Raw genomic sequence first — 25,208 nt, forward strand, 5'->3', positions numbered from 1 at the left:
TTTGCATGTTGGGTTTCCATTGTGATAGTCAAGATCACTTTGGTATCAGCAGGGGTTCAGGATGGTATTTTCATCTTCAGTGTAAAATCTGAGATGTGTAATACCTCCTATAACAAATTCTTCCAGATTTTAAGGTCATAAAAGCTTGTTCCATCTTACATACGAAGACAGTCCAATTGCACATCCATTTTTTCCTGTTGTTCCCTTCCTGGATCTTGGTTGGTGCTACTTCACTACTTCATCTCCGTGTGTGGTTTAGTTATGCAAATAAACAAAAGTGCTTCCATTAACTCAAGCGAAAGAATGGCACTTCAGATGGTCAGAAGTTTCTCAGAATTCAAAAATTCCTCCTCTGTCTTTCTCATTTTCCTTCTGGAAGATTTCACTAATGAGAGTTCATCTTATCTAAATTTGTCCTTGAATAATGATCTTTGAAATCTGATGATTTATTTTTGTAAAATGAGGTCATACCTCACTTGTTACTTGTGTTATTTTAGAAAGCATCAATAAAATGGGTAATGTTAGAGAAAATTTGTGATTGATGCTAAACTGATGAGGTCCCTTTGCTTCCGTTTTCAAATTTGAGGTCATATTGTATTTATCTCATGATGCTGTCCCTATCAGCTGAGGCGGTGGGGGTGAAGCTCTTTGGAACCACTGCTTCATTCAATCTCATGGCAGGTGTTTCTCATTTCCCATGACAAATCCTACTGTCCTTCCATTACACAAACAAAGGATCTAATGCAATGAAACTCAGTTAGACCTTTTTCCACTTGACATTCTCCTATCTTATCCTGAAAAGGATATTGCTGGTAGCTTGGTAATCTTTTTCATTAGACTCGTAGGGATATTTTTGGGTCATCAGTTATGATGAAGACTTACAGAAAATGTTGCTATGCCCTCCAGGGAGTTGTCAATGTTAGCATCTGACTCCACTTTGCTCTCTGGGCCCCTCGAGGCCGTGTCTCTTTTATACTTAAACAGTGCCTAGGCTAGTGTCTTGCACGAAGTAGGACCCAAATTCCATTCCTGTAACATTGATTTGTGTTTGTGCCATGCACTCTGATAAATGTTTTTGCAGATTTTCTGTGTTTAATGATCAATTGGTTCTTGTTTAATTGGATTCATAAAACTATTTCATTCTGATATTTTGGCCTGATTCTGGATCTCAGATTCCCTTAGCATGTGGGGAGGGGAAAGTGTTCCTCATCAGGATGCCTGGTGACCCTTGGTCTCCTTTTTCCTTTGATACTCAGCTTCCCTTGGCACTGAAACCATTTACCTCAGGTTGGGACTTGAGCCCATGTGGCAGGATTCAAACCCAGTCAAAACCCAGGTCTTCTGAGATCACAGACCTGGTTTCAGGATCTAATGAAGCTCAGGTTCTTTATGTCTCATCATAGAAGAATTCAGTGAGAGACAAAGTGATAGGTAAGAAGTGGATTTATTCAGAGAAAAACCCACTTCACAGACAGAGTGCAGGCCATTGCAGAGGGTGAGTGTGGTGACCCTGAAATGTGGTGTGGTTAGCCTTTAGGGGCTGGGTAATTTCACAGGCTAATGAGTCAGAGGATTATTCCAACTGTTTTGGGGAAGGGGTGGAGATTTCCAGGAATTGGGCCATTGCCCACTTTTTGGTCTTTTGATAGTGCCTTGGAACTGTCCTGGTGCCTCTGGGTGTGTCATTTAGCTTGCTGATTGAGGATGACTTGTCTGCCATTTTGGACACATTTGATTCTAATTGGCTTATGTTGTGTGCTTGGGCTATATCATTCTTTCAAAAGTGTCCTGCTCCCTTCCTTCCTGTTTCAGCATCATCTTTGGTTCTTGGGACCGTGTCTCACCACCATTACTGTTCTCTGTGTCCCTGCTCTAAGATGCTGGGGAAAGGAAGGAGGAAGAGGGAGAGTGAGAAGAAAAGATGAGCTCTGTTCCCAGTCAGTGGGTCTGCAGGATCTTTTAGGAAGTTAAAAATCTAAACTCCCCGTCTGCAATCTGGGCCTCTCTGGAAGGTGGTGAGTCAACCCAGGAATGAGTGAGCAAGGCTGTCCTGGGAGATGAGTCAGGATCCAGCAAAGGCAATCAACACAACATCCTCTGCAGATGGCAGCCTCTGGGCAAGTGGACAAGATGTTTCTGTGGGTCCAGCAGGTCACTAACTGGAGCTTCAAGTACTGAGATGACTCAAGTATTTACTGTCTGATTTCTTAACAGAACAATTATTTTGAACTTGAGAATATGGCTTTCTTGTCCTCAAAGGAAGTGCTATGAATTTTTGTCCCTTGGATAAAAGGTGCTATCGCAGTATAATCGTAGTTATACAGAATCATCAAGGTCTTAAGTTACTCTCCCTCCCAGTGTGATGACATCTCTCCTCCTTGCTTCAGTTGCCAGGGTCTTCCAAGTGTCCATCTGTAGTTCAGACCTTCTCCAAGGCTCATATATCCAACTTCATACTTGACAGCCCAGCTGGACGTCTAATAAACTGAAATTTATCATATCCAAAATTGAACTCTTTTTTCAAAGTTTTTCAATTGATTTGATTTTTTCCAGCTTTACTGAGGTATAATTGACAACATGAGATATTTAAAGTGTACAATATGGTGTCTGATATACATTGTGCACGAATTTCCTCTCATTGAGTTAATTAACACAACCATCACCGCACATGTTTACCTTTTTTTTTCTTTGATGAGAACACTTAAGTTCTACTTTCTTAGCAAATTTCAATCCAAAATTAACTCTTGCTTGTCTCCTCAGATTGGTTTCACCTGAGATCTTCCCATCTTGGATGATGGTAACCCTGTTTTTATTTCAGTGGCTCAGGGCAAAAATCTTGTACTATAGTCATTCTTGACGTGTCTGTTTTTTACACATGCAAATCCAGTCCATCAATCCACCAATCCAACCCCATTGTCTCTATCTTTAAAGTATACCTAAAGGCTGCCTCTTAGCACCACCTCCTGCTGATGCCCTGGTCTCAGTTCCCCATCAGCTGACCTCCCTGTGTCGCTCTGATTCTCTCACTTGCTGCCACAATCTGTTCTTGGCACAGCAACCAGGAGCCAATTCATTGCCATTCTTTTGCAGTGCTTTACCATTTCGCTCAGGAGACCCCAAATCCTGACATGGGCTTTCCAGTTACTAGAGCTGTGGAACAAATCTTCCTCCAACTTAATGACTACCAACTGTGTCTTACCTGCACAAATTCTGTGAGTGAGGAATTTAGACAGGGAGCAGTGGAGATGGTTTGCTCTGTTCCATGATGTCTGGGTTGCTCTCCCAGACTGAAAGTCCCAAATCATCTGGAAGCTCACTCACTCACACATCTGGTGAGTGATGCAGGCTGTAGGCTGAGACCTTTGCCTGGCTTTCAGCCTGAACAGCTCTGCGTGGCCTCTCTGTGTGGCTTGGGCTTCCTCACAGCATGGTGGCTGGGTTCCTAGGAGGAGGAGAAACACAGACTGGGACCCTAGCCTCAGAAGCTATATAGCATCCTTCCTGTCACACTCAACTAACTGGTGGGAATAGTCTTAGCCTGTTCGATTCAAGGGAAAGAAAATAGATTTTCCTGCTTAATGGAGAGTGGCCAAGTTCTAGAAGCATGTGGGGGGCCAGAAAGATCACTGTGGCCATGTTTAGAAGTAGAGTCTGCCACAGTAGCCTATGTGATTGAACCTGGGCTCTTTCTCTGTCCTCATTGCTTCGCCCTGGGAAACCTTCTGCTCAGGCCACGTGTGGCTGAGGCACTCAGGCAGACTCCTGCCTTGGCTGGCCCTCTGCAGCTTCGCTCCCCACAGCTTGCCTGCTCATGTACTCCCCCCAGTATCTTCATGCTTTTATTCAAATGTCAGCTTCTCAACAGAGCCTACCCTGACCATCTTGTAGCTACACTCTGATCTCCTTCTCTTGCTTTATAATACTGACCACTCCCTAGTCATCTATGGAATGTTATATATTTATTATTACCCTCTAGAATGAAGGACCCAGGCATCTTTACTGATCCTGTTCACTGATTTATACTCAGGGCTTATAACAGTGTGTGTCACATAAAGACAAATAGGATGTGAAACAGAGCATTTCTGGTTGGAATATTCTGAATTTGCGGTACTTATTCCCAATGAACCAGTGAGATGTCTGCTCTGAGGAACCAACCATATCACCATGACTGAATCCCCAGGTTGGCACACAAGCTGACACATAGTAGAAACTGAAAACAAATATCTAACTAATTTATTTGCAGAAAAATTTAGCACAACTTAACTTGTAGATCTTCTTCTATTTCTTTGCACTGATCACTGAGGAAGGCTTTCTTATCTGTCCTTGCTATTCTTTGGAACTCTTCTTTCAAATGAGTGTATCTTTCCTTTTCTCCTCTGCTTTTCACTTCTCTTCTTTTCACAGCTATTTGTAAGGCCTCCTCAGACAGCCATTTATCAATGCAAAAAAATAGAGGAAAACAATAGAATGAGAAAGACTAAAGATCTCTTCAAGAAAATTAGAGATACCAAGGGAACATTTCATGCAAAGATGGGCTCAGTAAGGGACAGAAATGGTATGGACCTAACACAAGCAGAAGATATTAAGAAGAGGTGGCAAGAATGCACAGAAGAAGTATACCAAAAAGATCTTCATGACCCAGATAATCACGATGGTGTGATCACTCACCTAGAGCCGGATATCCTGGAATGAGAAGTCAAGTGGGCCTTAGGAAGCATCACTATGAACAAAGCTGGTGAAGGTGATGGAATTCCAGTTGAGCTATTTCAAATCCTCAAAGATGATGCCGTGAAAGTGCTGCACTCAATATGCCAGCAAATTTGGAAAACTCAGCACTGGCCACAGGAGTGGAAAATGTGTTTTCATTCTAATTCCAAAGAAAGGCAATGCCAAAGAATGCTCAAACTACTGCACAATTGCACTCATCTCACATACTAGTAAAAACAATGCTCAAAATTCTCCAAGCCAGGCTTCAACAGTATGTGAACTGTGAACTTCCAGATGTTCAAGCTGGATTTAGAAATGGCAGAGGAACCAGAGATCAAATTGCCAACATCCGTTGGATTATCAAGAAAGCAAGAGAGTTCCAGAAAAACATCTATTTCTGCTTTATTGACTATGCCAAAGCCTTTGACTGTGTGGATCACCACAAACTGTGGAAAATTCTGAAAGAGATGGGAATACCAGACCATCTGACCTGCCTCTTGAGAAACCTGTATGCAGGTCAGGAAGCAACAGTTAGAACTGGACATAGAACAACAGACTGGTTCCAAATAGGGAAAGGAATATGTCAAGGCTGTATATTGTCACCCTGCTTATTTAACTTATATGCACAGTACATCATGAGAAGCACCAGGCTGGAGGAGGCACAAGCTGGAATCAAGATTGCCGGGAGAAATATCAGTAACCTCAGATATGCAGATGACACCACCCTTATGGCAGAAAGTGAAGAAGCACTAAAGAGCCTCTTGATGAATGTGAAAGAGGAGAGTGAAAAAGTTGGCATAAAGCTCAACATTCAGAAAACTAAGATCATGGCATCGTGTCCCAGCATTTCATGGCAAATAGATGGGGAAACAGAGGAAACAGTGACAGACTTTATTTTGGGGGGCTCCAAAATCACAGCAGATGGTGATTGCAGCCATTAAAATTAAAAGATACTTCTTGGAAGAAAAGTTTTGACCAACCTAGACAGCATATTAAAAAGCGGAGACATTACTTTGCCAATAAAGGTCCATCTAGTCAAAGCTATGGTTTTCCGGTGGTCATGTATGGATGTGAGGGTTGGACTATAAAGAAAACTGAGCGCCAAAGAATTGATGCTTTTGAAGAAAAGCTTGGGAACACTCCAGTGTTGGAGAAGACTCTTGAGATTCCCTTGGACAGCAAGGAGATCCAACCAGTCCATCCTAAAGAAAATCAGTCCTGAATATTCATTGGAAGGACTGATGTTGAAGCCGAAACTCCAAAACTTTGGCCACCTCATGCAAAGAAATGACTCATCTGAAAAGACCCTGATGCTGGGAAAAATTGAAGGTGGGAGGAGAAGGGGACGACAGAGGATGAGATGGTTGGATGGTATCACCGACTCAATGGACGTGAGTTTGAGTAAACTCCGGGAGCTGGCGATGGACAGGGAGGCCTGGCATGCTGCAGTCCATGGGGTCGCAAAGTGTCAGACACGACTGAGCAACTGAACTGAACTGACTGAACTTGTAGGTTGGGGCAGCACAAGTCAATAAAATAAGAGGACAACTTAAACAATATGTATTTCACTCTGTGTGTTTCTGTTTTAGCTATTAGCTATTAGCAACTAATGAACCAGAACTTTTGTTGCATTTACATCTAAATATTTGGTTTCTTGATGAAGAATTTTAAGGTACTTTTTCCAGTTTCCAATACAGCCCCTGTACCTCAGTCTGTATCGGAGCTTTCCCCCAATGTACCATATCTCCTTTACATTAGTACAGTCCTTCTTTGGCCCATTGAGCTATGTGTGTGTGGTAGTTTCTCGATGGTGGTGTCTGACTCTTTGTGACCCCATGGACTGTAGCCCACCAGGCTCCTCTGTCCATGGGATTTCCTAGACAAGAATACTGGAGTGGGTTACCGTTTCCTTCTCGGGGGGCTTTTCCTCACCCAAGGATTGGACCTGGGTCTCCTGCATTGCAGGCAGATTCTTTACTGTGTGAGCCACCAAGGAAGCTTTAAGAGTCATCTATTCCTTCAGCATTTGGTGGTGATGAGGCACTGAGTTTATCTCTAGGAGAAGCTGACCTCACAGCTTTCTATTGGATCAGATTTCTATTTGAGTTTTAATGAAAGGGTCTGCAGTCTTCAGCTACCACTGGTGAAGTTCTCTGATTCATCCATGAGATGAGGTGTTCTTCTCTCTCTTATGCTCTTTCCAAACTCTACAGCCAAGCACTTGGCTACCAAGTGGGCAATGGGAGGGGCACAGAGTACAATGGAATCCACGCCAGACATGTAAAGAGTTGCCTTTGAAAGCTCGTGGTGAAAGGCATCACCTTTTCTCCTGACTCCAGCTCCTGTAGCACCTGGAGGCCTCAGGCCCTTTCCAACCCATCCTTCCAGACAGCCCCTCCAATGGCTTCGAGTGTTTTCCAAACATAGGATGTTATCACTAGCGCCCTGACTGTGATCCTTTGGGTTTTGGCTTTTAGTTGAGAAGTTCTGGGTTTTGTTCAATCTTTGACTCCAGTTGCATTCATTTTGGATTTTTGTTTTGCAGAAACCAGTGTGAAGGTAAATACTATGAAGTACATGGAAATGCTTGAGGAGAAACTGCACAGGTAAGGATGGTAACTTCTTCATCACAGACTCAATGGTACGTTTGGATTCTTCATTATAACAGAATTTAATGAAAGCGAAGAAAAAGGCTAGCCAATTTCTGTCATAAATTAGCAAAGTAAAACACACACAAAAAGGAGTTCTTTGAATGCTGTAACAGAAGAACCAGGTGTCATACAAACATCTCTCAGCACTTTTTTCTTTTTATAAAATGTAAGTAGATTAAGATGTTGAAAAGTGTCTGAGGGGAGATCACAAGAGAGTTTTCATGTTTCAGAAGAAGAAGAAGAATCTTCCTTGGTATGTTAAATTCAGAATGTATGCCTGGGTCTGTCTTCCTGTTCTTTTAAATATCTGAAGTGGGTGTTACGGATGTTGACCCGGCTTATATATGTTTTGTAACCATAGAAAAATGCACATCTTAGGTTCTGTTTTGAATCTTGAATCAAAACCAGCGTGAAAATTCTTGTGCCTTTTTTTCTTAACCTAATTAGGCATTCAGATTTGAGAAACATTAGGGATGCTGCAGCATGTCAAGATGTTTCAGGATTTTATGGATGTGTACTCATGAAAATAAACCCCAGCCACGAGGCTCTGTTCCTAATTAAGGAAACACATACAAAAATGTAATATGTGCTTTCTTCCCTGGGACTCATTTAGCTTTATGGAAAATGTTGTGCTACTATTTTGGAAATTGTTAAATAATTCTTTAAATAGGCTATGCCTTAAACCTTTGTCTGCCAGGGTAATGCCATTGGCTAAAATACTGCTTCTCCCTTAAGAGATGTTAAGAGGAGCTGCCTTGCTGAGCTCTGCTCTGCAGGGTGGATTCTAATGCATGGAAAGCAGATTCTTCCAGCCCCAGAGGTAGGGAGGAACCACAAAGGTAGTCAGTAGTGTGTATGGGATGAGAGAGCGTGCACGTAAGAGGCATCCTCTGAGAAGAGGCCTCTCCTTCTTAGAAAGTAGAGTGCTCACCTGGCTCAGGTGCGCTGCCTTAAGTCTGGCATCCTCCTCCCCCATGTGTTCTGCTGGGGAAGGTTTCTGCTCATCCCTTTTGATCGTTAAGATCAAATCTTATCTTAACGTTAAAATCTAATCTTGTTATCATCTTTTAGCCATAAACATCACACACACACCAAGTGTTCTGTAGGTGACTGGACGGTAGGTTGGGGTTGTAAGATGTGGGTATAGGTAGACAGGTGGCCCTTTATTGTTGTTTTTTATTGGAGCATAAGTGCTTTACAATGTTGTGTTCATTTCTGCCATACAACGACGTGAATCAGTCATAATTATATGTATTCCCTCCTTCTTGAGGCTCCCTCCCCATCCCATACCACCCATCTTGGTCATCACAGAACGCCAACCTCACCTTCCTGTTATTTAGCAGTTTCCCACTATTATCTATTTTACACATGGTAGTATATATATATCAGTTCTACTCTCTCAACTTGCCCTATCCTCTCCTTCCCCTACTGTATTCACACATCCATTCTCTACGTCTGCACCTCAATTCCTTTTCTGCAAATAGATTCATCAGTACTGTTTTTCTAGATTCCATATATATGTGTTAATATACTATATTTGTTTTTCTGACTTACTTCATTCTATATAACAGGGTCTAGGTTCATCCACCTCACAACAACTGACTCAAATTCATTTCTTTTTATGACTGAGTAATGTTCCATTATATATATGTACCACATCTTCTTTATCCATTCATCTGTCGATGGATATCTGGGTTGCTTTCATGTCCTGGCTATTGTAAACAATGCTGCAAGGCACCCCTTTAAATTGCAGCTCTATCACTTACCTCAGGTACGTTGCCTAACCTCAGGTAAGCATTCATTCACCTTCAGTTTCTTTATCTATAAAACTGATGGATGGGTAACTGCCTTCCAGGTGTGTGCATTTTATTGTTCACTGTATATAAAGCACTCTTATGGTGAACTGCCAACAAACTTTCGTTCCGTTTGCCTCATGCTACTTTCCGGTCTTCCTTGTCCTAATCATCGAACTGGCTGAACGATCATGCACAGAGTGCATCCTTTCTCCTCCAGGCCAGGTCCCTCTGCTGCATACGCAGTCAGGGAATGGCTCCTCGCCCACCTGCTCAGGCCCTCCCACCTAGCACCTGTGTGGAACCAGGACTTATGTTCACTGCCCTTTCCCTCATCTCCCCCTTGGAGTCAATCAGTAGTCCTGCCACTTCAGCCCCTGTAGGATCCCCTTGCCTGCCTGCATTCACCACACTAGTGTGGGTCTCACTGAATGACTCTCACAGCCACTTTTTACATTTTTTTCTGTGTCCGTTGTTGCCCTTTCTATCCCATTCTCCAGGTGATCTTGAGGGAGCATCTTAAAATACAAATCTGGTCGTTATGTATCCCCATCCTCCTAAGGATAAAGGTTAAATGTCCCACCATGGCTCCTGCCATTTTTCCATGTGGCCTCTGTGAGATGTCATTTAGTATCAACCATCATCACTGGTCACCACCCTACTCCATGCCTACTGATTGTCTTACGTTTCTCAATGCCACTGTGGTCTTTTTCTAGAGAGAACATAATTCAGAATGGAAAATGGTCAAGGGACGTTTTTCAGGGAAGAATTAGGTTGAACCATGTGAAATTACTGATATTAGACTATTTTGACCTAGAAAATGACAATTTCTTATGGTTCAACCAGATATCTAGTGATCTGGAGTCATCTGCCATAGGTCAGATGCTACGGCCTGAGACTGGCCAGTCTGCTTCTGCATGATGCACTAGCCCATGTGTGGACATGAGAACTCTCCCCTCCTCCTTGGCATATGCTCCAAGGGGCTCTCTTATCTCTACCTCACCAGCCCTCCATCTGTATAAGCCTTGTTCATCCTTCACATTTTAGACATCTTCTCTTTGAAGCCCTCCATAACTCCCCAGGACAAAGTCATGTGCTTGTACTGAATTATTCTCATTTTCAAAGTGCTTAATGTCAGGTATGGAAGATTACATGTCTTGTTCTGAATGGATCCTCTGTGATTTGATAGGTCGGAACAGTTTAGAGTGCCAAACAATATTTGCTGAATGAGTAATTGAATAGATGAATGAATGAATGCTGCCAATCTGTAAACACCCCGGTGTCATATCTGTCACCTCTCCAGCCTTGTGAATGGATGACGGATGGACGTTTGTTACCTGGGATCTGTCAGCCGTCTCCAGGGACCAGGGTGGTGGCTGGCCATCTTCCAGCCTACTTCCTGAGGGCTCTTTCCATGACTGTTTCAAGTTTTGAGGAGGTCTGGCCCACATTTGTTTGAACTGTTGTGGTGGAAACAGACGAAGAGACAGGAGAAAAGGCAGTGGGGTCTGTGATCCCTGAGCGGTGGACAAAGGAGCAGACAGGCTGGCAACTGGTATGCCCCCAGGTGCATGCTGGCGAATTATTGCTGCCTCAAAGCAGGGGTCCAGCCTGGGGGCCACGGCAGTGTGATAATGTTGGTCTCTCCCTCCCAACACAGAACCACCCTCCCCACCAGGCTTGAGAGTGATAGTTGCACAATCCTGCTACAGTCAGTTCTTTCTAAGAGAATCAATGTTTTAAAGCACAAAAACAGTTTTTAGCCCTTGATATGGTTTGCATCATGGTGGCTGCTCTATTAATATTGCAAGATGTTGACAAAAGCAAGGTGATAGATGCCTACGAAAATCTTTGTTATTTATTTGCACTGTTTGTAGTGTTTCTTGAACTTACAGGGGTTTAGAAGGAGAGTCGCTGAGAAATGAATGAACTGCTCATTTCCCGTTAGAAAGTTGTTGAGGACACACTTTATCATCAGTGTCACCACGAGATTTGGATCTGGCCAGTCATGATTTTAGGGCTTCCCTGATGGCTCAGTCAGTAAAGAATCTGTCTGCAGTGCAGGAGATCTGGATTTGACCCCTGAGTCAGGAAGATTCCCTGGAGAAGGAAATGGCAACCCATTCCAGTATTCTTGCCTGGAGAATCCCATGAACAGAGGAGCCTGGCCGGCTACAGTCTATAGGGTTGCAAGAGTTGGACACAACTTGGCGACCAAACCACCACAGTCATGATTTTGGAGACACACCTAAATGACAACAGCATCTTTGTTGAGACCTGGACACTCAGGTACTGAGACAAACTGGGGTGGGTTCAATGTCCCTCTCTCTATCGAGAAAGTCAAATGAATTAGAAATTAGGAAATAATTGACGCCGTCAGCAGCCCAAAAGGATCTCCTCACAGTACAGAACAAAAAGTGAGCAAATATTAAATAGGGGTTTCTAGTATAAAGTAAATGAATAATTTGCCTTTTGATAATCTGAGTTATATAAAAAAGGGCATTTTCCTATAAATTTGAATGTTCATAAAAACATTAAGAAGATTTTTTAAAAACCTGATTTTTAAAACCATGGTTTTCTTTGCTATCAGTGTTAAGGCTGCCAAATATTTGATGCACCTAAAATTATCTCAATTATGTTATTTTATATGCTTGGGATATCTATCCAATCAAGTATAATTGTAAATAGGTCAATAGTAAAATCATTGTTTGTAAATTAGACCCATAAACTCTTTATTTCATGTAACATACGTGAAACTAACATGCGTTCTGTCATGTCCAACTCTTTGCGACCCCATGGACTGCAGCCTGCCAGGCTCCTCTGTCCATGGGATTTTTCAGGCAACAATACTGGAGTGGATTGCCATTTCCTCCTCCAGGGATATATACACTTATGTGTGTTTATATACACATATACAAACATATGCTCTTACATTTGAAAAATAAACATTTCATAGTTATTATATTTATTTGGAAAATTCCTTTTTAGTAACATGGCACTGAATGAAAATTCATGGATAAGAAGCAGGTGATATTCTTTCCTTTACATCCAACTTTATGATTGGGGGTGACTTGGAGGCTGGGGAGAATCTGGCTTATTATTTCTCTATCAGTGAAAGGCAGAGAAACAACAAACCTCTGGCAAATACACCTGTTCTCAAGAAGAAAGTGAACTGATGACAAAAAAATCTGAGTTCTAAGTTAGGTACGTGTATGTTGCTGCTCCCTCTTCTACAAAGGAGATGGGATTTGTGGATTTTTTTCCCTACCTGTTTCAGAGGTGTCCCACCTCCCCCTTCTCTACAGCCAGGGAATGAGCAGGGTGGCTTCTGTCAGGTACAGGGTCATGGTCATTTCACAGACCCACTCCCTCTGGGATTTCCCCTCCATTCCCACTGCTGCTGCTTATTAAAACATCTAGTACCTCCCTCCTCCTGTCTCTCCACCCCCCTATTCAGCACTCTACCTCAGTAGCCAGAGTGACTTTGTTACTGCTCTGCTTACAATCCTTCTAGGGTCTTTTGCATCTGGCATAAATTCCACAATTCCCATCCAGGCCCCCAGGTCTCCCCATGAGGGGACTTCAGCCTACTGTCCACCTTGTCACTGTGATCCCCACCCTCACTGGATGCTCAGTGCTCCAGAGGAGCCTGTGCTTTCAGTTCCCCAACTCACCCCCAGCAGCACTTTTGGGAAGCCCTTCCCATGCCAGCCCCTGGGTGCACACTCACCCCCAGACTCAGCACAGTACCCCTTCTCTCCAGAGCCTCTCTGGCCTCCTCTTGCTTCCTTCTTGGTTCCCACAGTGGGAGTCACTTATAGCAATGTGTTGCATTGACTTCTGTTTTATTCTCTTGGACTGTGAGCTCCTTGAGAATGAATGGGTTCCAGGCCAAGCTTGCTTTGTGTTCCAAATGGCTGGCATGCTGTTTCAGTTCAGTTCAGTCGCTCAGTCGTGTCCGACTCTCTGCGACCCCATGAACTGCAGCACGCCAGGCCTCTCTGTCCATCACCAACTCCCGGAGTCTACCCAAACCCATGTCCATCGAGTCGGTGATGCCATCCAACCATCTCATCCTCTGTCATCCCCTTCTCCTCCCGCCCCCAATCCTACCCAGCATTAGGGTCTTTTCCAATTAGTCAACTCTTCGCATGAGGTGGCCAAAGTATTGGAGCTTCAGCTTCAACATCAGACCTTCCAATGAACACCCAGGATTGATCTCTTTTAGGATGGATTGATTGGATCTCCTTGCAGTCCAAGGGACTCTCAAGAGTCTTCTCCAACACCACAGTTCAAAAGCATCAATTCTGCGGCGCTCAGCTTTCTTCACCGTCCAACTCTCACATCCATACATGACCACTGGAAAAACCATAGCCTTGACTAGACGGACTTTTGTTGGCCAAGTAATGTCTCTGCTTTTAAACATGCTGTCTAGGTTGGTCATAACCTTCCTTCCAAGGAGTAAGCGTCTTTTAATTTCATGGCTGCAGTCACCATCAGCAGTGATTTTGGAGCCCAAAAAAGTAAAGTCTGACACTGTTTCCACTGTTTCCCCATCTATTTCCCATGGAGTGATGGGACCAGATGCCATGATCTTGGTTTTCTGAATGTTGAGCTTTAAGCCAACTTTTTCACTCTCCTCCTTCACCTTCATCAAGAGGCTCTTTAGTTCTTCTTCACTCTCCGCCATAAGGGTGGTGTCATCCGCATATCTGAGGTTATTGATATTTCTCCCGGCAATCTTGATTCCAGCTTGTGTTTCTTCCAGCCCAGCGTTTCTCATGATGTACTCTGCATATAAGTTAAATAAGCAGGGTGACAATATACAGCCTTGACGTACTCCTTTTCCTATTTGGAACCAGTCTGTTGTTCCATGTCCAGTTCTAACTGTTGCTTCCTGACCTGCATACAGGTTTCTCAAGAGACAGGTCAGATGGTCTGGTATTCCCATCTCTTTCAGAATTTTCCACAGTTTGTGGTGATCCACACAGTCAAAGGCTTTGGCATAGTCAATAAAGCAGAAATAGATGTTTTTCTGGAACTCTCTTGCTTTTTCGATGATCCAGAGGATATTGGCAATTTGATCTCTGGTTCCTCTGCCTTTTCTAAAACCAGCCGGGGGCGGCAGCCGAGAGGGGCTAGGCCAGGCCGGGGGCTGGGGCCGGCGGCGGCGGTGGCGGCGGCAAGAGGAATTACCCAAGGCCCAAGGTAAGAGAAACCCAAGTAAGACGGTAAGTGTTGCGAGAGGGCATCAGAGGGCAGACACACTAAAATTAAAACTACAGAAGACTAGCTAATCTGATCACACGGACCACAGCCTTGTCTATCTCAATGAAACTAAGCCATGCCGTGTGGGGCCACCCAAGACGGATGGGTCATGGTGGAGAGGTCTGACAGATTGTGGTCCACTGGAGAAGGGCATGGCAAACCACTTCAGTATTCTTGCCTTGAGAACCCCATGAACAGTATGAAAAGGCAAAAGGATAGGACACTGAAAGATGAACTCCCCAGGTCAGTAGGTGCCCAATATGCTAATGGAGATCAGTGGAGAAATAACTCCAGAAAGAATGATGGGATGGAGCCAAAGCAAAAACGATACCCAACTGTGGATGTGACTGGTGATAGAAGCAAAGTCCGATGCTGTAAAGAGCAATATTGCATAGGAACCTGGAATGTTAGGTCCATGAATCAAGGCAAACTGGAAGTGGTCAAACAGGAGATGGCAAGAGTGAACGTTGACATTCTAGGAATCAGCGAACTAAGATGGACTGGAATGGGTGAATTTAACTCAGATGACCATTATATCTACTACTGTGGGCAAGAATCCCTTAGAAGAAATGGAGTAGCCATCATGGTCAACAAAAGAGTCTGAAATGCAGTACTTGGATGCAATCTCAAAAACGACAGAATGATCTCTGTTCGTTTCCAAGGCATGCTGTTTGGCATGGGGTAAATATTCAATAAAATTAAGAATGCAAGAGTGGATAGATAAATAGCTATTGTATCTTAAAATGTTATTTTCAACTATTCAATTCAAAAAATCAAGGCAGCCTAAGAAGATGCAATGCTCCAGAAACCCATTTGTCTTGCCGTAAAATCTTAGTGAGATGAAATAAAAAAGGAAAAAAATCTACTCTTAAAGAGTCTTCTCCACTTCTTCTTACTCCTTAGGTTATTGTTTCCAGAGGTATTGTAGTAATTAAGCATGATATTTTGGCTTCACTCATTTTCACTTAGAGCTGAACCTTGTTTGAATTTCTATTTTCTCAATTAGTATTATTTGGGGGTTACATTTGTTCATTTATTTTTTAGATTCCACATAAAAGTGAAAGCAGACAGAATTTATCTTTTTCCATCTGACCTATTTCACTAAGCATAATACCAACCCAACCTCCCCTTGGCATGGTCCATACATGTTGCAAATGGCCAAATTTTATTCTTTAATGGCTGAGTAATATTGTAATGTATATAGAAGATGTGGTATCTGTTTTCTCAAATATTACATATTCTCGCTTAACCATCTTTCTCAAAGGGGCAAAGGGAATATTCAGAGGTCTTGTAGATGAGTTTCATTTTCATTAATTATATGTTTTCAGTTCAGTTCAGTCACTCAGTCATGTCCAACTCATGGACTATAGCATGCCAGGCTTCCCTGCCCATCACCAACTTCCGGAGTTTACTCAAACTCATGGCCATTGAGTCAGTGATGCCATCCAACCATCTCCTCCTCTGTCATCCCCTTCTCCTTTCCCAGCCTTCAGTCTTTCCCAACATCAGGGTCTTTTCCAATGAGTCAGTTCTTCACATCAGGTGGCCAAAGTATTGTAGCTTCACCTTCGGCATCAGTCCTCCAAATGAATATAAAGGACTGATTTCCTTTAGGATGGACTGGTTGGATCTCCTTGCAGTCCAAGGGACTGTCAAGAGTCTTCTCCAACACCACAGTTCTAAAGCATCAATTCTGCGGTGCTCAACTTTCTTAGTAGTCCAACTCTCACATCCATACATGATGACTGGAAAAACCACAGCTTTGACTAGATGGACCTTTGTTGGCAAAGTAATATCTCTACTTTTTAATATGCTGTCTAGGTTGGTCATAACTTTCCTTCCAAGGAGCAAGCATCTTTTAATTTCATGGCTGCAGTCACCATCTGCAGTGATTTTGGAGCCCAAAAATATAAAGTCAGCCACTGTTTCCACTGTTTTCCCTTCTATTTGCCATGAAGTGATGTGACCAGATGCCATGATCTTTGTTTTTGAATGTTGAGTCAAGCCAGCTTTTTCACTCTCCTTTTTCACTTTCATCAAGAGGCTCCTTAGTTCTTCTTCGCTTTCTGCCATAAGGGTGGTGTCGTCTGTGTATCTGAGGTTATTGATATTTCTGCCAGCTTTTATCTTGTATCTAAACATGTATGGAAGAAATTTGTCATTGTCCAATGGTCAGCTCATATCTGTGGCTCGTGGGCAACAAACCCTCCACCCTAAGGCTCCGCTTAGACTTGTGGAGTCTCTTGTATACATGCCTGATAGTAAAACTTCTTTTTTCTACCTTTTTCCCCAAAGTTAGACATTAAAAACTGCCACAAACTATAGGTGCAGTTTAGTGGATTATAGGTTATTTCTGTTTCCTTGTACTCTTCTGTATTTATCAAGTAGGTTTTTTTTTTTTTTTTGAATATGCATCATACTTTCACAATCAGAGAAGAAAGCAGAAAAATCATTAAAGTCTGTTTTGAATATGGCATTAGTTAGATACTTTTTTATAGGCCTTCTTAGCATGAGAGGGACAATCAAAAAAACCTTGATCTTAACCTGAAATTTACTTAGAGACTGATATATTTTTCCAAAGGTGGTTTGGTTCTTTTTTTAAAATTAATGTTTACTTTCTGTTTATCTTGCAGTTTCAATATGTTCAGCCTACAGGGAAGTGGTAGCTCAGAGAATTCACTGCCTGGTGGCCAGCAGAGAGAGGAGCTCCATAGTGGCTTCAGCCGGGACCCCACCACCTTCCTAGCTTGTCTGTCTGGACAGCTCTGCCTTCAGTTCAGTTCAGTTGCTCAGTCGTGTCCGACTCTTTGCGACCCCATGAACCGCAGCACGCCAGGCCTCCCTGTCCGTCACCAACTCCCAAAGTCTACCCAAACCCACATCCATTGAGTCGGTGATGCCATCCAACCATCTCATCCTCTGTCGACCCCTTCTCCTCCTGCCCTTAATCTTTCCCAGCATCAGGGTCTTTTCAAATGAGTCAGCTCTTTGCATCAAGTGGCCAAAGTATTGGAGTTTCAGCTTCAACATTAGTCCTTCCAATGAACAGCCAGGACTGATCTCCTTTCGGATGGACTAGTTGGATCTTCTTGCAGTCCAAGGGACTCTCAAGAGTCTTCTCCAACACCCCAGTTCAAAAGCATCAACTCTTCTGTGCTCAGCTTTCTTTATAGTCCAACTCTCACATCCATACATGACCACTGGAAAAACCATAGCCTTGACTAGACGGACCTTTGTTGGCAAAGTAATGTCTCTGATTTATAATATCCTGTCTAGATTGGTCATAAGCCCAGTAATTTTTGGGCAAAGCTGTCCTGTGTTCTGAGCCAACACAGTGTACCATGTGGAGGACATCAAGAGACTAAGGCATCATTTCTCTGCCCACAGGGTGTGCCATCTGGAGGGGGAGCAGCACTGTCCACATGCACCTCAGGGTTCAAAGTCTGTCCCTCACCCGAGCCTCCAGGAACCCATCAGTCAAGGCTAAAAGCAAGTGCTGATGACCAGGTGCCCACTGTCTCAGGAAGATGGGAATTAGGACTAAAGATGGGGTCTCTAGAACACTTGTTTCCAAGACAACTGCATATGAGACAGTCCACTAGAATATGGGGAGAACATGTTAGCATTTCTGTTTCACTTTTTCATTTGACTCATTTAAGTTTTGTCTTTGAACATGTTTTATATGTGTATAGTGGTTGTTGTTGTCTTTAAATTGCTCAGTCATGTTTGACTCTTTGCAACCCCATGGACTGCAGCATGCCAGGCTTCCCTGTCTTTCACTGTCTCCTGGAGTTTGCTCAAATTCATGTCCATTGAGTCGGTGATGCTATCTAATCATCTCATCCTCTGCCGTCTTCTTCTTCTTTTACCTTTAATCTTTCCCAGCATCAGGGTCTTTTCCAATGAGTCTGCTCTTCGCATCAGGCGGACAACGTATTGGAGCTTCAGTGTATAGTGGTACCTGCATACAATTTATCAAATGTGTGAGTGCATGTTTGTCATTTTCTCACTGATGAGTGCCTTCATAATAATAAAAAAAATCAGAAACAGTGCTGAATTAGTGTTCACTTACTTCCCAATACTGAGTCAGATGTCACATTCAGTATATGACCATGCTATGCAGCAACCCTATTTGTCTTCACATCCGCAGAGGAAAAAAGGAGTTAATTCTGTAAGAGAAGAGCCAGCTCTCAGAAGACACAAAGAAAATGAAAGAGGCAGAGGCATGCAGACAGAAAGGGCAGGAGTACAAACAGCATGAGAGAGGGAATTTAAAATGTGGAGCTGTTGGTAACGTCAGGCAGAATTCAGGAGCTTTGTTCAGGTGTGTGGTCCTTAAGAGCATAGTAGCTGACAGCCCAGGCGGCCGCTCATCGGGAGAGTGTGGTCCACACCTGACCCAGTGCACTTGCTTCCGGCCGTTCACCAGCTTCCCAACAGGAGTTTAACAATGAATAGAATTCTTTGGGGTTCCACATAGAATGTTCTTTATTCTGAATTATGCAAGGTGATTTTGACGTTTCTGTGCACCTGGAACAATCCATTTTCAACCCACATTGACCTTATTTCAAAGGCTGTTGAGGGAAGTGACTATAAGAAGTGGCAGCCAGCAGGTAGGCGACTGGCTGCCAGGGGAGCCCCTGCCCCCAGGTGCAGAGAGAGAGAAAGCTGGATGCCCCCATCCCGCGTTTTGCACTTTGGTTTTATTGTTTTGCTTCTGACCTTGGCCTTCCTCCTCCCCCTCTTGACAGGCACAAGTCGGACATGTTCCTCTCTCCTCAGACCTCACTGCTTCTCCACAGCCTCAGTACCTTTTGCTCCTCCTCAGTCTCAGGAAGGCAGGGTCTCAGCGTCTCTCTTTTCCCGCCTCGGTTTGCCGTGACCCTCCTGTGCTCACCTCCGTTCTCAGCGGGGAGCTGTTTGTGTTTGTGTCAGCACGATCTCTTCCCTCTTTGTCTGTCTGTCTGTCTCTTGGTCTGTCTCTCTGTTTCTCTCTCTGCCTCTGTTTGCCTCTCTCTGTGTCTCTCTGTCTCTCTCTGCTCTCCTCTATCTCTCTCTGTTTCTCTGTCTCTCTATCTCTGTCGCTTTATCTCTCTGTGTCTCTTTGTCACTCTGTCTCTCTCTGCTTCTCCCTATCTCTCTCTGCCTCTGCCTTCTTACTAGCAGAAGGAGACGTATAGGGTGCAGAGGCTAGGAAGTAAAGACACCACCCGTTTCATTCCTGCCTGTTACGCCATCTCTCTGCTGCATTGACTCGTGTCTATCCATTCCAGACTGTATTAAGGACGTGTTACCCACAGTGATTCTCACCCTCTGGCTCCTGTCTTGTCTCCTTTCTATTTCTTGCCTGTGCTTTGACTACACTGTCTTGGGACATGAACTTCCTTTTTGTGTCCATGTTCTGCCTTCTCACCTCAATTGCCCACTTGGGGCTCTGTCTGTCCACCCAGAAGATGCTGTGACTTCATCCACTGTGGATAGAGATACTGTAGCAAGTCCATGTTTCCTTCTAAAACCAGATGGATTGATCTGACACATCATAGACACTAAAGCCTTCATGGAAATATTCATTGTTAGATTTGCCCACTTTTGAATATTGAAACAATTTGGTTATACTATCTAATTTTCCAGGGGAGACAAGGATCTAGAATACCTTACTATTTTGAGGGGACTTCGCTAGTGGTTAAAAATCCACCTTGCAGTGCAGAGGACATGCGTTTGATCCCAGGTTGGGAAACTGAGATCGCACGTGTTGAGAAACAGCTAAACCCAAATGCCACATCTATATTGCGCATCTGCACTTCGACAAAAGAAAGGTCCTGTGTGCTGCAACCAAGACCCAAGGCAGCTAAATAAATAAATATCAGAAAAAATTAAATAAAATACCTTACTATTTTTAAATTCAAACTGATAAGAAATCTTAAAGCGCTTAATTCTACAAAGGTCTACATGATCATTAACATGTAACCATTGATTGTTCACATGAAGACACTCTTTACTTCCTCTTCACTTTCTGCCATTAGGGTGGTATTATCTGTGTATTTAAGGTTGTTGATAGTTCTCCATGCAAACTTGATTCGAGCTTGTCATTCATTCAGCCCGGCATTTTGCATGATGTACTCTGCATATAAGTTACCTAAGCAGGGTGACACTATATAGCCTTGATATCCTTTTTTCCCAATTTTAAACGAATCCATTGTTCCATGTCTGGTTCTGACTGTTGCTTCTTGACTTGCACACAGGTTTCTCACACACACACACACACACACACACACACACACATATTCTTTTTTTTTTTTTTTTTTTAATAAATTTATTTATTTTAGTTGGGGGCTAATTACTTTACAATATTGTAATAGTTTTTGCCATACATTGACATGAATCAGCCATGGGTTTACATGTGTTCCCCTTCCCGGACCCCCCACCCACCTCCCTCCCCATCCCATCCTTCTGGATCATCCCATTGCCCCGGCCCTGAGCCCTTGTCACATGCATCGAACATGGAATGGTGCTCTGTTTCACATATGACAATACACATGTCTCAATGCCATTCTCCCAGAACGTCCCACCCTCACCTTCTCCCTCAGAGTCCATAAAATTGTTCCATGCATCTGAGTCTCTTATTCTGTCTCGCATATAGGGTTATCGTTACCATCTTTCAAATTCCATATATATGCATTAGTATACTGTATTGTTGTTTTTCTTTCTGGCTTACTTCACTCTGTATAATGGGCTCCAGTTTCATCCATCTCAGTAGAACCGATTCAAATGTATTTTTTTAATGGCTGAGTAATATTCCATTGTGTATATGTACCACAGCTTCCTTATCCATTCGTCTGCTGATGGACATCTAGGTTGCTTCCATGTCCTGGCTATTGTAAACAGTGCTGCGATGAACATTGGGGTACACGCGTCTCTTTCAATTCTGGTTTCCTCGGTGTATATGCCCAGCAGTGGGATTGCTGGGTCATATGGCAGTTCTATTCCCAGTTTTTTAAGGAATCTCCACACTGTTCTCCATAGTGGCTGTACTAGTTTGCATTCCCACCAACAGTGTAAGAGGGTTCCCTTTTCTCCACACCCTCTCCAGCATTTACTGCTTGTAGACTTTTGGATAGCAGCCATTCTGACTGGTGTGAAATGATACCTCATTGTGGTTTTGATTTGCATTTCTCTAATAATGAGTGATGTTGAGCATCTTTTCATGTGTTTGTTAGCCATCTGTATGTCTTCTTTGGAGAAATGTCTGTTTAGTTCTTTGGCCCATTTTTTGATCGGGTCGTTTATTTTTCGGGAATACAGCTGCAGAAGTTGCTTGTATATTTTTGTTCAGATTTTTTTTTCCATTATAGGTTATTACAATATATTGAAATAGTTCCCTTTGCTATACAGTAGGACCTTGTTGTTTATCTGTTCTATATATAGTAGTGTATATTCATTAACCCCAAATTCCCAATTTATCCCTTCCCCTTTTGGTAACCATAAGTTTGTTATATATGTCTGTGAGTCTGTTTCTGTTTCATAAATAAGTTCATTTGTATCCCTTTTTTAGATTACACAAATAAGTCATATCATATTTGTCTTTCTCCATCTGACTTACTTCATTTAGTGTAATAATCTCTAAGTCCATCTATGTTGCTGCAAATGGCATTATTTCATTCTTTTTTATGGCTGAGTAGTATTCCATTGTATATATGTACTACATCTTCTTTATCCATTCCTCAGTTGATGGACATTGAGATTGCTTTCCTGTCTTGGCTATTGTAACTAGTGCTACTAAGAACATTGGGGTATATGTATCTTTTTAATTTATAGTTTTGCCCAGATAAAGAGCTTCCCTGGTGGCACAGATGGTCATGAAACTGCCTGCAATGCAGAAGACCCGTGTTTGATCCCTGGGTAGGAAAGAGCCCCTGGAGAAAAAAATGGCAACCCACTCCAGTATTCTTGCCTGGAAAATCCCATGGACGGAGGAGCCTGGTAGGCTACAGTCCATGGGGATGCAAAGAGTTGGACACGACTCAGCAGCTTTGTCCAGATATGTGCCCAGGAGTTAGTAATTACTGGATCATTTTTAGCTCTATTTTTAGTTTTGTAAGAAACCTCCATACTGTTATCCATAGTGGCTACACCAATTTACATTCCCACCAACAGTGTAGGAGGGTTTTCTCCATGCCCTCTGTAACATTTATTATTTGCAGACTTTCTGACCATTGTAGTTTTGATTTGGATTTCTCTAATGGTTAGTGATGTTGAGCATCTCGTTGTGTGTCTGTTGGTCGTTTATATATGAGAAGACAGATCTTTGACTGCAGTATCAGAATTAAAAGTGTAGACCAAAGGTCTTGGTCACCTGTCACCATTTTCTGCCACTGACATTTCAACCCTTCATTGGACGCATGGCTATTCTGAAAAGATGGCCTGAAAAATGGAAAAAAGGTGACTGTGATTTTGTCTAATACGAAATGGACAGGAGATTGACTATTACTTAAAACAGAAGGCTCTGCTCACAGACTCCACTGTGGCTTGTGCTGTTCAACCCAAAGTGTGTGTTTTAAATCGGTGATACAAGCACTCTGCCCATTGAGATCAATTAAGAAATCAATCAATATTTAAGGAGGCCTGAGGCTTGGCATGATGCCCGGAGAATCCTCTTTCTTTACTCTGTTCGGTCAGTGGCACCAAGTCATTCCATGGTGATCACTGTGTGACCCAGAACTTCAGGAAGGAATCGAGTGGATGTTACATTCACTGTGCTCTCCGGGCCCCTGTGCCTTGACCCTAGACACGCCAGTGTGCTCCCCTCTGTGCCTATTTCAAGGGGCCTGTCACATTCTTTAAAAACTGATTATAATTAATCAATAGGGTTGTCCAAACTAAGATAATTTTTGCAAGCTCAAGAGAAACCATTATAGCTTGAGTATTTCTGATGCATTTTGGCAGGGAGCTGAGAAATCTTCAAGAAAAATTAATTGCTATATCGATGGAAACCCCAGTAGGTAGATATCCAATTTGTCATTAATTAAAATGAGAAGACTTTTAACGATTCAAGGAAGCATTGTCAAGATTGTGTGATAGTTTAATTTGCTAGCGTGGTATGAACCTGTTAGCTTCAGATGCGTGATTAATACAAGTGAAGCTCCTCCTGGAATTTCTCCGACACTCACTCTCAGCGTGCGATCATTTTTAGAGTATGCTCAGCGCTCTTATCTCACATGAAGTGAAGGGACAGTTCTGCAGTAACCTTGGCAAACGTAGGTTAAACGAAATAGTACACATACATTGTGGCTCATTTTTGCTTGTGTTTTCCTCCTCACTCCCCTATCCCTGAGTCATACAACAGCTGTATGAACGTTAGCTGCAGAGCAGGCTGCAGACACTCTCTGTGCTGGGCTGCCTCCCCTTCCCCCTGGGAGTTCACCCCAGGGTGGGTTTTAAATCCCTGATTACAACCTTCTTGGGTGGGAACCAGCATTTTTCCTTCTGTGGCATTGATATAAAGATGCCATTTCTTGAACTGGAAGAATTGTATGTGATTATACTATATGTGTGTAATTGTGTTCAGTTGCTCAGTTATGTCTGACTCTTTGTGGCCCCATGGACTAGCCTGTCAGGCTCCTCTGTCCGTGGGATTTCCCAAGTAAGAATACCTGAGCGAGTTGCCATGTCCTCCTTCAAAGGATCTTCCTGATCTAAGGATCGAATTCACATCTCTTGCATCTCCTGAACTGGCAGGCGGATTCTTTATCACTGCTCCATCTGGGAAGGGCCTTGATGGTATTATATGCTAAGCCTAAAAAGATAACTTTGCAGTTCTCATTTATTACCCAACAGGGCCTTTTAGTGATGCTTCTGTTTTGCTTTTTAAATTTTATTGAAGTACAATTGATGAAGATGAAGTACATCTTTAAGATATTGTGTTAATTTCTGCTGTATATAGCAAAGTGACTCAGTTATATATATATATTTTTTTTTTCATTTTCTTTTCCATTATGGTTTATCACAGGATATTGAATATAATTCCCTGTACTCTGCAGTAGGACCTTGTTGTTTATCCATCCTATATATACTAGCTTGCATCTGCTAATCTCAAACTCCCAATCTGTTAGTTGTGCTTCTTAAAATAAAAGTTTCCCAAAGAAATCATAAGATTATTTAGTGAACAATGTGGAAAGAGACTCACCAAGATGGTGACTTGTGACAGTTACACAAAGCAGTCTGCCTGGGCTGTTTTCTCTGTTATTCTGAGTATCAGGCAGTAAGGAAAGGTGGCCCGGTTAGGAGCTGTGGTTCTGCACTAGGCATGTCCCACCAGTGCAGGCTGGTCATGGTGATGCACCGTGTCACTCTGTAAGTGAACTCAAACCTGTCTCTTTTCACTGACACTTTGTCTCTAAATTTTCTTGATTTATAGCCATTCAGTGGAAGTTATTTTGTTTTGATGATGAGGCTTGCCCGCCCCCTGTGGCTACAGGGTGGAGATGGCTCTCAGTGTGGCTTTGGTGCCCATGTGCTCACTTCTGTGGCTTGCTGGAGCATGGAGTGGGGGTGTGTTTGTGTAAGTGGTCTCACCCTCCTGATTGCTGAGGGGCAGGGTCTCACCTGGAATGTTTCATCTGATTCTGTGTCTCTGTAAGTGATGACAAGTCCTTTCAGTGAGAAGGATTTACTCCAGTGTATCTGAATGACTTTAGAATGAATTTGGTCCCATCTTTATTTTCTGGGTTGTCAGCACATGGGCCCTTATGTGGCAGCTGTGATAATGGGGGCCTGACTTCTCAAGGTACGT

General features: G+C 43.0%; 1 protein-coding gene across 2 annotated transcripts in view; it reads left to right on the forward strand.

The window, feature by feature from the left end:
* The window catches only part of DISC1 (DISC1 scaffold protein), a 406,697-nt gene that overhangs the window by 314,691 nt on the left and 66,798 nt on the right, over positions 1-25,208 (forward strand). For both annotated transcript variants that reach the window (XM_081570366.1, XM_081570367.1), the window contains exon 10: positions 7,253-7,313. In XM_081570366.1, the coding sequence (XP_081426492.1) occupies positions 7,253-7,313 (61 nt within the window). The remainder of the gene's footprint in view (positions 1-7,252; positions 7,314-25,208) is intronic.

Source organism: Giraffa tippelskirchi, chromosome 2, assembly GCF_054371585.1.
Source record: "Giraffa tippelskirchi isolate mGirTip1 chromosome 2, T2T-mGirTip1v1.2.pri, whole genome shotgun sequence".
Taxonomy (NCBI): domain Eukaryota; kingdom Metazoa; phylum Chordata; class Mammalia; order Artiodactyla; family Giraffidae; genus Giraffa; species Giraffa tippelskirchi.